The following is a 12,837-nucleotide window of genomic DNA, read 5'->3' as shown; positions in this document are numbered from 1 at the left end:
GAATTCAGGTAAAAATAGTGTGTATTTTGAGACAGAGGAGGGCAGAAAAGAGCACGGCTCTCTCAAAATCTAGAGAAGGACTTCCAAAATGGTGTTCACCCCCTTCCCTGGGATTTGCTTGTAGGTAGTTCAGCTTTGGGAACATCTGCTCCATCCTCAGATGAGAGGGCTTCCTCCTGCCCCTGACCCTTGCTGTGGTTGCAGAGGGGCTCCAGGCCACCCTCTTGCTACTTTCAAGCAGCATCTGCACCTTTGGTGGTGTTCTGAGCCAGCTCTGCCAATGGAGTGACCGCTGACAGAAGGTGGGCAAGAAAGGTACATGACTGTACAGGACTGCAACCCATCCCTAATGGAGGGATGGTGCCAAGGGCTGTGCCAGTCTATCTGGGACACAGAGCTGCTCTTCCACTCCTGAAACTTTGCTGCTTCTGCCCACTTGTTGGGGTTTGTTTTTATGGGGATCATAGTGGGCTGTCTGGAGGTGGAGATGTGTCCAAGCAGTCTCCTTGCCACTGAAGCCTCTGCAGGACATCCCTAGGCAGGGTCAAAAGCAGCCCACAGGTGGGAAAAGGCTCCAGTACAAGGGTTGCCCCTAAACCAGTGCCAGGAAAGACGCATGGGGGTGACGACGCCAGGCAGCAGCTGGGTGAAGTCATTTTATTCAAGGCACGGTCATAGCAATAAATCACGAGAAGGTACAGACCTCTGGCACATTCCTACAGTGGGGCAGCCAAGGGCAATCAGACCAGCAGCCCGAGCTCCCGAGGACACAGTGCCACTAGCAGGCACTTGCTTCTACCCTCAGAGAGGCCACCTGCATCCCCGTGCCCTGCCTGGGGCTGCCTCTGGAGCAGGCAGTGAGGGGAGCAGCTGAGCTATGGGCAGCCATGGGGGCACCTGGGCAGGAGGCCACAACCCCCCCCAGGGAACTTTTTTTGGGTTGGAAGGGTGCATCTGAGCTCAAGGCTCTCCCAAGGCAACCACTCTGTGGCAAATGTGCCACAGCCACCGCCCCAGCATGCAGGAGTGTGGGTGGGAAGGGGGCCATGGGACTGCCAGCCGGCTGAGCTGAGACCCACCAGCCCCACAGGAATGTCCTAAGGGCCCCCTTGATGCTCTCACTGCTGGACTGCCTTTTAACCTCCTCCTCAGCCCAGAACTGGCACACTACCCCTCCTCCCAGTGGCACTACTAATGCTAACCAGTGCCTTGGCTGAGCATCTGCCTTTGCACAACAGCACTCCCCATGCCACCAGCCCCGGGGCTGGCAGAGCTGCACTTTCCTCCCTTCCCTCCCTGCACTGCCCTGGGATGGTGGCAACTCTAGTTGCTCTGAAGCTAGCAGGAGAATCGGGGACAGGAAAATCAGCCCTGAGGCCAAAGCAGGGCTGAGTGAGGAGCCAGCATGCCCAGGTGGACTATGGTGGGAGAGGAGCTGAGCAGGATGAGGATAAACCCTTGTCCCCAGGGGCCACCACAGCTACTCTGGATGAGCTAGAAAACTCCAAGGATGCTGTCTGGGCAGGTAATGGTGCACTTACACTAATCACAGCAGGACTCACACTCCAGAGGCAGTGTGGCTACTGGGGAAGCATCCCACAGCTGCAACTTGTGGACAAGGGTAGGCAGGATGTGGTGGACCAGGAGCACCTGGAACTCCAGGCTAGCCTCCACCTGTCCCCCCTGTCCTGTTGCATTAGGACAGAGCTGTTCTGGGTCCCATGGGCAGCCCCAGTGAGAGCATGAGCACGATGGGATGCTGCCAGGGAAGAGGAGTGACAAGAAGCTGTCCTCAAAGCCATTAAACACACTTGTGTCTTGCCTTCCCACTTCTCCCCAAGAGCCCAAGGGCACAGGCATTGTGCAGCGAGATCGGGGGTGGGGTGGAGGGGGAGGTCAAGGAAGAGCTGGGCTTGCATTTGATGCCTGCCATGGTGCAGGGTTGTTGGTGCTCATCTAAGGGCTCTGGTGGCAGATGTAGGGACACTCACCTCCCCCACCAAAACACACGCAAGTCAGCAGTCCCTGCTAAAATGGGCTAAGAAGGGGCAGGCAGCAGCCTGCAGGCCAGCACCAGGGAAGGCAGCAGGACAGCTGCCTGAGCAGTGGGTGGATGGAGTGAGATGCAAGGGTTAGGGGTGGCTGTCCCCTGCCACTGAGGACCCAGAGGACAGTGTGGTGGCAGGCACATTCATTTGGGCTGTCTGGGCTGCTTCCTCCTCTCAGAGGGGCCAGGGCCTCCCTCCTGCCCCCAAAAGCAAGGCCTCTCAGAGAGACCCTCTCCCCTATACTGCTGCATCCCCTCTACCCCACTGGGTGCTGGAAGAGGCAGGTGGGGACAGGGGGACACTAGGGGGCTCAGCCAGTGTGGGCAGCGGGAGGGACCATCAGAGCCTCCTGCCACTGCCCATGCAATGGGGTCTCTCCCTCACATCAGTCCTGTCACCCCCTGCCTCATGAGCAAGGTGGCCCCCACCAGTGCAGGGAAGGCTCCTTCCTGCCCCCGGCACGTCCTCCGCTCTCAGCACAGTCTGTTCTCAGCCTGTGGTGGGGATGTTCACTGGTAGCGAGCCTGGCTGTCTATCACGGGGCCGCTCCTGTACTCGCCCTCCACTGTCTCCAGCTCTGTCTCGAAGCTCTGCAGGCCCCCATCCTCTCCGTCCTCCACTGGCTCCAGGTGGTTGCCCATGGTGCCATAGGACTGGTGTGCTGGAGAGGCTGCCGGTGTCAGGCTCAGCTCAGGCTCCTGCAGGACAGTGGCCACAAAGAGCTGCCCCGGGGGGCAGTGGGCCGTCAGGACCCAGGGGAGCAAGAGCAGGTGGCCACAGCAGGGCTCCGGAGGGGTACTCACATTGGAGTTAGGGGTGGAGGAAACGCTGCTCCGCTCCACGTCATTGAAGGCGCCCTCAGACTGGTCAGACATCTGAGGAGAAGGAGGCCATGAGGAAATCATGGTCTGGGGAGCCTGGCTTTGGCTAGGGACAGCCAGGTCCTATCTCAGATTCCCCATGGCAAGCAAGGAGGGGATGCACTGGAGTGAAGGAACAGAGTGGATGGCTGTCTGTGCTCACCTGGTAGCTAGAGGGTTTCCGTGGCTGCAGCTTCTTCAGGCAGAGGCCAAAGAAGGAGAAGACGATGCAGGAAAGGAGGACCACAAAGGTGAAGAGGGTGACAGGCCGGGTGGGACCTAAAGCACAGAGACACTGGGGCAGCACATGAGCCTCCAAAAACCTGCTGCATGTCCACCTGAGACCCAGGGTGGTGCCTGCTTTGGGTTTTACAAGCTCTCAATCCCCTTCCCAAAATACAAGCTGACACCTTCATCTGCCAGGTCTCCACAACACCTCCCCCCTTACCACCCTCCATGCCATGCCTAACTCAAGGGTGACACCAGTGGCTTGTCACCCCCAAGCATCAGACACGACCCTCAGCAGTGGCAGGGCGTAGCCTGAGGCTCTCCCTACCGAGGCGCAGGACGGAGAAGAAGAGCAGCCAAAACATGCAGAGGATGGGGGCCACCACAACCTGGCTGATGGCAGCGACGTGGAGGCGCTGGTTCAGTTTGGTGGGGATATACACGTAGTAAATGTTGTACCGGTCAACCATATGCTTAAGCAGCATGTAGAGCAACCCTAGTGGGACAAGAGGAGTCATTTGGGTGGAGGGCAATGGGGACAGCCAGGCCAGAGGGACAGCAGGGCAGGCCCTGGGGATGAAGCCCAAGGGTGCCCTCCTGTACCATGTAGGAAGCCTGCACCCCCATGCTGCTGCTGGTGGCTGGGACAGGCTTGCTCTTGGCATGGCTGGGACCATGGGCAGGGGATCATACTCACCAAAGGGGACGATGATGGGGCAGGTGATGCTGTAGGTCATGACAACAGAGAAGATACAGCAGGTCCAGGCGTACTCCAGTCCAAACTGGAACTGGTATGCTTGGCTCTGGGGCACAACCAACAGTGTCATTGCCGCCTCTGTCACTGCAAAGCCTGTACTTGCCTTTGCACCCTGGCCCACAGGACTGCCTCACCCCCACTAGCCGCTATGGGGCCTGAAGAAGTCCCCACAAGCGTCCCCACGGAAACACAACAGCCTGAGTTTCCAGTGAGTGCATCTCTGCTGTGCTGGGGGTCACAAAGGCTCAAGGATGACCAGAGCCACATACCCGCTTGACATGGAGCCGCTCGGGCTCAGACTTGGCAAAGCAGAGGCGAGCAGTGTAGACAAGGAGGCCTGGGATGCGCAGCAGCTCCATGGCTGTCCCAATCAGGCTGGAGGTGACAACATAGTTGACAAAGAAGGCGCCGTTGTCTGGGAGGAAAACGCACCTGCCCCGCGGACAGAGAGGTGAGATTGTGAGAGGATGTTCAGGCAGGAGCTGCAAGAGCTGCTGGTGGTGGACAACAGGTGCTCCCGCTTGCCTGGGAAGTTTGGGAGCTTCCTGCTACTCACTGGAACTTGATTTCAGCCTCATCCAGAAAGTGGGTGTCGAAGAGCCAGCGGAAAAACAGGTCCAGGCTGGAGGGGACAGAAGAGGAGCAGCTCAGACAGAAGGGGAGCTACAGAGTGATGTGAGAGACACCCAGCAGGCATGTGCTTTTCCCTGTCCTGAGGAGGCAAGACCCTCTGTACCCTACACTGCCAGAGCACCCCCTTCTGCCACATGAGACCACCGTGGAGTGTGTGCTCGCCTCCTGTATGGCCAGGATTGCTGTAGCTGGAGCTACACAGATACCTGACCAGGTCCTTTTAGGGTCTGCTGAGCCCAAGCAGCAACTAAACACTGGCACAACCCCCTTGGGTCAGCTGTGGCAGCCTGGTAAACTGCTCTGCTCCACTCCTCTGTGGGGAAGGTTTCCATCTGTGATCATGGGTGAGTGGCTCAGCACAGCTAGAGTGTTTCCCTCCCCAGAGATCACTGTGTTTCGCTGGCTATGGGATCTTAGCCCTTTGGGGCTGGATTGCCAGGACAAGGGGCCTGGGTGTGATCCTGGCAGCTCGTGAGCAGGGGAGAGCAGCATGGCAGGGTGGTCTGTACCTGCTCAGACCCAGCGAGGGCAGGATGATAACCATGAACACCAGGAAGAAAAAGCACTTGTGCATGGTGATTTGATTTTCACTCGACCTGCAGAGAGGGAAGACAAGAAAAGAACATCGCACTTTTTTGGGGAAGAGCAGCAGGTGGGGTGTGGGGCTGGGCTTGGTCTCACTCTTCACCAAGGAGTTACTCCCTGCCTCACAAAGCTGTGTCCATTTGATCTGTGCCTCCACTGGGACCTTGCAAAGCCTCTCCCAGGCTAAGGTATGTCAGCATGAGTAATCTGCTGTAGTGAAAGCTCTCGTATTCCCAACCTCCTTCATCTTTGCCCTCTCCTGCCTTGCCTGCTGGTATAGACATGCAACAAGGGGCAGATGGGTGTCTAGTATCAGTTCACAACCTCCTGTTTCCCCCAGAAAAAGGAGCGGAGGTGGTGACAAAGCTCTCACAAGGACTTCTCAGACCAGGCACAGGGCTTGGGGCTGACGGAGGTTCAAGACAGAGAGAGCACATTGCAGGAGCTTCCTCTACTTTAAGAATCCTCAATCCATACCTTTGCCTTGGAGGGCTGGAAGCATGCCTGGGATGGCCCTGCCACTGCCAGTCCAGCATCACACTGTCCCTCTTACAAACTTCTTCAGATCCATCTTACTTTGACTTTGTTAGTAGCCTGAAAGCGTTCAGGACCATGGGAAACAAATGGCTCCTTTGAGCATGGACTTGGCGTTCTTTCTATGGAGAGAAACACCCAGGGGGCTCTGCTCCACTGTGGGGGTCTACTGCTCACTGCCTGCCTCCCTCCAGGTTGGGTTCCCCTTCCACTGCAGTTCCTCCCATGTATGGCAGCCCTAGGGGACTGTGGGGCCAGCCCCATTACCTTGTCCAGTGAGACTCAAAGAACGCTGAGTAGTAGACAAGGAAGGGCAAGAAGACAGAGAAGGCCCAGAGCAGCAGCGTGGGGAAAAACTGGGTGATGATGGGGTTCTGCAGAAAGAGAGATGCCAAACACCCCCTCAGCAACCCACCACAGCACAATCATGCTGGAGACAGCACACGATGGTGCATGCAGCAGGTGGGCTGGAGGATTCCCTCCCTGAGCTGGGGCATTTGTTTCAGGAGATAAGAACTTGAGGCCAGCCAAAGGTACCACAGCCATGTTCTGAATGCCCACCCAAAAGCTCACAGGTCAATGAGCAAGAAGAAGCTGTGCTGCTGGGAGCTCCTAACATCTCATGAGCTCTTTCCAGACCTTTCTTCTTGAATGGACAGCAACCTGCCTGACTCCATGGACACCAGCACCAAAGCTCAGGTGCTGCCCCAGGGGTCTACCACTGGAAACACAAGGAGAAGCGGCCAGATAGCAAGCACAGACATGACCTCTTCAATGACCTTGTTTCTCATAAGTGCCCATCCTAGTGAGAGCTCGTCTTCTTAGGACAGTGTAGAGCTGGTGCCCCACCCCATCACAAATAAGCCCGGAAATGATGACCTTTTGGGAAAACTGGCATGGGTTAGGGCCTACCTTGAGGCTTTCCACAGGGTGTGTGACATTGAACATGTCCATAGTGTTGACAATGATGGCTGGTGTAGTGAGGAAGAAGAGAAGGACGAACAGGCAGATATTAAGCAGAATGAATCGCACCCACCATGATGTGCCACGGACTGATAAATTCTCCCTGTAAGAGGAAAACACAACTTGGACGTGATGAGGAGGAAAAGCCCTGTGTCCTGGGCCTCCCAGCATAGCTTCATGAAACACTGCCTCCTGCTATCTGCACCAAACATCCTGGCAGACACTGTTCTGAGCTCGCCTTCTTCCCCTCCCCATGCTGCTTTGCTGTCACATGCAGAACCCCCTGGACCAGAGAACAGTCACAGCAGAGGTCCATACCACCAGGAGACTTTGGAAGCAGGCTGGAGAAATCAGAGTCTGGCAATTACCCCCAGTCTGCCACCCTTGGGGTGATCATCCCAATCACCCCTGCTATGGCAATAGGAGGGATTTTCAGCCCTCATCACCCTGGGTAGGAAAGTGTCCTACAGATACAGACATAGGTTCCCTACAGCTATTTGGGCTACCTATAGCTATGGGCATATATTCCTTATAGCTATGTACATGGGCTCCTTATAGGAACGGACATGGGCTTCCCCGTGTTTGCTTGTTCCCCCTCCCTCCCTCCCTCCCTCCCTCCCTCCCTCCCTCCCTCCCTCCCTCCCTCCCTCCCTCCCTCCCTCCCTCCCTCCCTCCCTCCCTCCCTCCCTCCCGCTGTGGGGGTTCACCAAATGATATCGCTGGGTGCAGGGGCATAGCGAACACCCCAGTGGTGTGACTTGACCACGGTGGTGACAGAGGACTGTTGGGGGTGCTTGCGGCAGTGGATGTGGCTGTAGTCCTTCAAAATCCTGCAGGAAGAAGGAGCCATGGGTCAGGTCTCACTTCTTGTGAGACCCTTCCCGCAGCCCTAACAGGGCAGCCAACTCCACAAATGGCAGAGGCATAGAAGAGACCAATCCATTGCCTGGCTTTGGTTGGAAAAGCTGGCAAGGTGCCCAAATGCCCTGGCAGCGGTGGTGAACAGGCTGAGGGACACTCACACAGCTGTCATCCGCTCGTCCTGGAAGGTGACAAAGGCCATATCAAGCCGCTTGAGTGTGATGCGGTTGCGCTCTGCATTGAACTCATCTGTGAGCTTCTCCTCCAGCTCCCCGTAGTACTGCTCAGCATCCACCTGTGGGAGCAGCCGGGGCTGTGCTGTGCACTGGGGCAGGGGCAAGCTGCTATGCTCTGCCTTGCCTATGGTGTAAGTGTGCCGCCTGCAGCCCTGCCCGCACCCTCCTACCTCATCAAAGCCACAGAAGCGGCAGCAGAAGATGCGGGCGCAGGGGTGAGTTTTGATCATGATCTTCCCCTCTTTTTGTGCCTTGGTGGTGAAGTAAAGCCGCCCCTTCATTGCTTTGCGCCTGCCAGGAAGCCGATAGCAAAGGTCACTTGGGGAACAGACACACAGACGTAAACCCAGACTGGGTGCCTTGATGTGGTGGGCAGGAGCAGTACAGCCTCCCACAGAGGCAACATGGATGTGCATGCACTCACCTCTCCGCATCCAGCTTCATCAGCTTGCGCACGTCGAAGCAGAATTGGACATTGGTGACGGTGCAGCTGGGATAAGCCTCGCTGAAAGCACAGGGGCATGGTGGCACCAGGAGCCAGGGGACAGGGACAGTCCCTGCCACCTGCCTGGCACTCACCCAGCAAGGCTCTGGCACATGGCTACTCACTGGAAATGTTTGATGATAAGTGAAGGGTCTGTGATCTCCTTGGGGATGTGGGTAACCATGAGTGTCCGGGCAACCTGGAGGAAGAGAAGAGGCAAAGGGATCTGCAGGATGGGCAGGGATCTGCAGGATATAATGCTCCCACCCTGTCCACCCAGCAGCAAGCTGGGGCACCAACTGCCACCCCAGAAGCAAGTCAGCACAGACCTCCTCAATGCCCAATCCCAAACCCTGAGGGCACAGTCAGACAATGCCATACCCCAGATGGATACAGCAGAGCTTCAGTCTCAAGAGACAAGACAGCAAGAGAGAGAGAGATTTATCTCCAGGCTGTCACTTTATCCAGAAGCTGGTGAAAATCAGCCATAGCTTTCCCTGCCAACCCACTTCCAGGCTGTTCCTAAAGACCTCTGTACCTACTGGGACCAGCATTTGTGCAAAGCAAGAAGTTGCCCATTAGCACTGAACAAGGCTGGGTTGGAGGAGGGGTGGTTTCTCACCTTCTCATTCTCTCTGTATTCCAGGTGGACAGAGTGGTGAGCCATGCAAAGGATGGTGAAGATAAAATAGAGGAGGGCAAAGATGCTGTGCAGCCACAGGAGACGGTCTCTGGAAGAGAAAAAGTGGGGATCAGTAAGCACTGTGGTGATCATGTGGCATGGGGACCAGTCTGGCACTCAGCATCTCACCTATGGCCACCCCTTCCACCCAGCAGGACCTCCCCACGCCAGCTGTCAGACACTCACCCCAGGAACTAGAGGGGCAGCAGCCAGGCTGTTGACTGAGACACTACAGAAATGAGGCCCCACAACATCCCCAAGAGCACTTGTGCCAGCAGCGGGGTGCAATGAGCAGTGCCACTGGGTTGGCTGCCCTGACTGTGCTCATGTAGTACAGAGAGACAGGAGAGCTACTGTGAGTGGTGTGCTGCTCTCATGGACCTGTCCCTGTCCCCAGCACGGGGCTGTGGTGAGTTCTGTGCCTAGGTGCTCCCAGCAGTGTCCACCACAGTGGCAGCACACACAGCCCCCCTGCCTGTGGGAGCACCTACTGAGTTGGGATGTTGGCGATGGTTGTCCGGCCGAAGTGGGTGGGATTGTGTCCTGCAGAGGAAGAGGAGAAGCAGAAGGTTAAGGGAACCAGTGCAGTGTGCATGTCCATATTGCAGTTACTGGCTCTGGTCTTTGCTCCCTGCTTTTCCAGCTCCCAGGTCCCCATCAAGCCCCCACTGCCCTGAATTTCCCAGCCTCTTATGTTCCTCTGTCACCCAGCTGATGGTGGGCTCCTGATCACATGGGGGTTTCTGAGGGAGGTTTTTTTTGGCCTTTTTTCCCAGAGGCATAGTACTTGCCCAAAGGCTTGCAAGCTTGCATGGCACTCCTGAGTCATCCTGTGACTAGGGAAGCACCTACCCAGGAGGTCCCCTGAGAAGTTGACAGGCAGGATAACAGCCACGGAGAGCACACAAACCAACATCAGCAAGACCAGGAGGTGCCGCTGGAAGGAGAGGTAGGTGGTGGCATCAATCCCACACTTGCTCTGAATCTCCTCATCCCTGGAGAGAGGCAGGTGGGGGTCAGTGCTGGTGGTTCCTCCCCACCACCTCCCGCCATGGGGACACTGGCTTGCTCCAGTCTCCCACAACCCACACCAACTCATGACATCCTGACTGTGGCACAAAGGATTTAAGCACAGAGGAAATGAGGGACCCAAGCAACCCTCCAGCTGACATCTCATTACAGGATTGGTTCCTATCAGAGGAGGTTAAAGCCCCTTTCTTTGGGATAGGATCTAGGGGCCAGGAGGAAATGCAGAGGTGAGCTCTCTGCTCACTCTTCAGAGCAGATGTTTTAAGAGGGCTCTCCACTGCTGCTGGCCACCACCTGTGGGCACCAGCTCCCCAGGGGTGAGCAGCGGTGGGGCATGACCCTAATACCAAGGACACACACTTACTTCATCTGGTAGATAGAAAGGAGCCAGGAACAGAATCCCTAGAAGGAAAGAGAGTCAGGATGAGGAAAGGGCAACCACCCCCACCTCTCTGGTGAGGGACTGGGTCACAACATACGCTGGGGAAACACGCAGATGTGGTGCAGTGCCTATGGCAAGGGGTTGAGCAAATAGAGGCAGTGCCCAGGGCAGCTCAGCAATGCTCAGTCTAGTGGCAAAGGCAGCTGCCTCAGGAGAAGCAAGGAAAACACACTCCAAAGAGCTGATGGGAAGATGAGCACAACCTCCCTTCCAGGTGGCGAAAGCCCTGAGGGAACATGTGACCTTCCTGAAAGTAGTGATAAGAGAATTTCTGTGAGTGGGAACAAGGAGTCTGCTGGGGCAGGGGAATAAAGGGACAGGGAAGTCTCTCTACAAACACAAGCCATCCTGTCAGGTTGTCAGTTTTTGGCTGCAGAAAGATTTGCAGAGGAAGCTGAGGTCAAGCACTATTTCAGGGGTGACTTGCTGGACCTCAGCTCCCTCTGAATATTAAGGAGCGTCACTGGCTCCTGCTTCCAGAGCTCCCTCCTCTTCCCTTTCCAAGACAGTCCCTAACATTCAATGCACTTTTTTTACCACTATCAAGTGCTGAGGTGGCACTGCTGTAGAGTGCTACAGGACAACCTAAGTTCTTGTGCACTGACAAGCTTATTCCCTGTCACTGTGTACACATATGGGTTTTCAGACTTTCCCCTGGTGAAGGAGGATTGGTTTAGAAAACACCTAGACAGACTTGACATCCACAAGTCCATGGGCCCTGACAGGATGCATCCATGACTGCTGAGCGAGCTGGTGGACACCACAGCAAGGCAGCTCATGCTCATCTTTGAAAGGTCCTGGTGATCAGGACAGGTGCCTGAGGACTGAAAGAAAGCACCATGCACTGGAACAGATTCCCCAGAGAGCTTGTGGAGTCTCCTTCACTGGAGATATTCAAGATACAATCTTGTGCCATGTGCTCTAGGATGACTCTGCTTGAACAAGGAGGTTGGACCAGATGACCCACATTGGCTCCTTTCAACTCTATCCATTCTATGATTTTGTGATTCTGGGCTTTTTATGCTCTCTACAAATTTCTCTTCAAAAATGCTCTTCTCCCCTCTTAGTGTATTTTACATCTAACCTGGCAGAATTGAGATTTTCCTCATTTGTGAACAGTTTGACTTTTTAAAGGATGTCTTCTTACTTCTAATAATCTCCTTTAATCTGCTTTTTAGTGTGCTGGCTTTCACTGTAGTCTTTTTCATCTATTTTTTGATGAGCAATATACATTTGCCTAGAGCATCTGGTACAGAGTCTTTGAACAGGTCTCCTGCCACCTGCAAGGATTTTGCGTCTTTGGTTTCTTTCCTACCTAGATTTTTTAAAAAGTCATGACGATTTTTCATAGTCGTACCAGTGACTAATTTTTGAGCTTTTGCTGCCAAAAAAGAAATAGAAAGAGGCAGCAAAATGTGTCCGTCTGTGTTTGTTTCCAGCAAAGCCTGGTGTGGTAGAGAGAAACAAAAGATTACTTTAAAGCCACACCATGCTGGCAGAGGAGGAGATGCGGTGTGGGGGACTTTATCTTGAGGGGTGGGAAAGATCCTTGCAGGCCTGCAGCCAGGCTCTGGCCACACATGATACTAGATCCCACAGCTGCAAGGATAGCCAGGCAGCTGTGAGACACTTGCCAACAGGAGCATCCACCTCAAACTGCCAGTCAAAATAGATGCCTCAAATAATTCAGGACAAAAAAACTCTCCAGCTTCCAGGAATTCCCCACCGCTGAAGGCTGTTGAGCAGGAGATTTAATTTCTCACACTTAACTTCTGACCTGGGTTTCTGATGAAGAACAGGACAGGCTGGGCCAGGAAAAGCCCAACCCAGGTTCCCACTGCCACAGCCACTGGCACTCACCACATCCTTGTTGTCAGCATCCAGAGGGCTGCTCTCTGATGGGGACTTTTCCTTCTCACTCTGCTCTCCATAGAAAAGCGATGTCAGGCTTTGCAGTGAGGGGAAGAGGGGAGGGGTGAGGCAGAAGAGAAGCAGCAGACATGAGAGATTAAGCACTCTTGGAGAAGTCTCTCCTAGGACAGCAGCCTCCCCCGCTCCCAGTATCCTACACTGGGGTTGGAACAGTGATTACTGCTGGGCTTGGGACAAAGGGGCTGCATCTTGCTGCCTCCACACCAACAAGTTTCCCCAGCTTCTTTGTGGCCTTGATCCATGATGGGCTCATGGAGATGTAGCCTTAGCTCCATTACAAGGGACAGTTGAACCAGATATTTTCTATTCCACTGTTTTCAGATGTTTCAAATGGTTTTACAGTAAAAAGGAATGTAATCAGAGCTTGCATTTTAAATCTTGATAGCCCTTTGATCTCACTGGTGAAGGGAAAACATTGTATATTCATTGCCAGACTCAGCTCCAGATTCAAGAGGAAGCCAAGAGGAACTGGAGGGGAGAAGGCAGAATAGGGACTTTAACAGAGCTTATTCTTGAGGGCTGCCCAGTCTTGCACAGACCCCTCCTGTGTGCACCAGCCTGTG

At 54.9% G+C, this 12,837-nt stretch overlaps 1 protein-coding gene across 4 annotated transcripts in view; it reads right to left on the bottom strand.

Moving 5' to 3' along the window:
- Nucleotides 1-643: 643 nt before the first annotated feature.
- The window catches only part of TMEM63C (transmembrane protein 63C), a 32,774-nt gene continuing 20,580 nt past the window's right edge, over nt 644-12,837 (bottom strand). For all 4 annotated transcript variants that reach the window (XM_066188561.1, XM_066188560.1, XM_066188559.1 and 1 more), the window contains 20 exons: nt 12,203-12,290; nt 10,265-10,302; nt 9,724-9,866; nt 9,363-9,414; nt 8,812-8,920; nt 8,315-8,388; nt 8,130-8,210; nt 7,876-7,996; nt 7,631-7,764; nt 7,316-7,438; nt 6,558-6,711; nt 5,913-6,019; nt 5,036-5,122; nt 4,450-4,515; nt 4,163-4,325; nt 3,834-3,939; nt 3,465-3,632; nt 3,072-3,187; nt 2,852-2,923; nt 644-2,770 (listed from right to left, as the gene is read on the bottom strand). In XM_066188561.1, the coding sequence (XP_066044658.1) occupies nt 2,558-2,770; nt 2,852-2,923; nt 3,072-3,187; nt 3,465-3,632; nt 3,834-3,939; nt 4,163-4,325; nt 4,450-4,515; nt 5,036-5,122; nt 5,913-6,019; nt 6,558-6,711; nt 7,316-7,438; nt 7,631-7,764; nt 7,876-7,996; nt 8,130-8,210; nt 8,315-8,388; nt 8,812-8,920; nt 9,363-9,414; nt 9,724-9,866; nt 10,265-10,302; nt 12,203-12,290 (2,215 nt within the window). In that variant the 3' untranslated portion in view covers nt 644-2,557. The remainder of the gene's footprint in view (nt 2,771-2,851; nt 2,924-3,071; nt 3,188-3,464; nt 3,633-3,833; nt 3,940-4,162; nt 4,326-4,449; nt 4,516-5,035; nt 5,123-5,912; nt 6,020-6,557; nt 6,712-7,315; nt 7,439-7,630; nt 7,765-7,875; nt 7,997-8,129; nt 8,211-8,314; nt 8,389-8,811; nt 8,921-9,362; nt 9,415-9,723; nt 9,867-10,264; nt 10,303-12,202; nt 12,291-12,837) is intronic.

Source organism: Chamaea fasciata, unplaced genomic scaffold (genome assembly GCF_029207755.1).
Source record: "Chamaea fasciata isolate MVZ Bird 193981 ecotype frontalis unplaced genomic scaffold, bChaFas1.0.hap1 SCAF_7, whole genome shotgun sequence".
NCBI classification, from domain to species: Eukaryota; Metazoa; Chordata; class Aves; order Passeriformes; family Sylviidae; genus Chamaea; species Chamaea fasciata.
The sequence above is the reverse complement of the archived record's forward strand: the minus strand, read 5'-3'. Positions and strand labels throughout refer to the sequence as shown.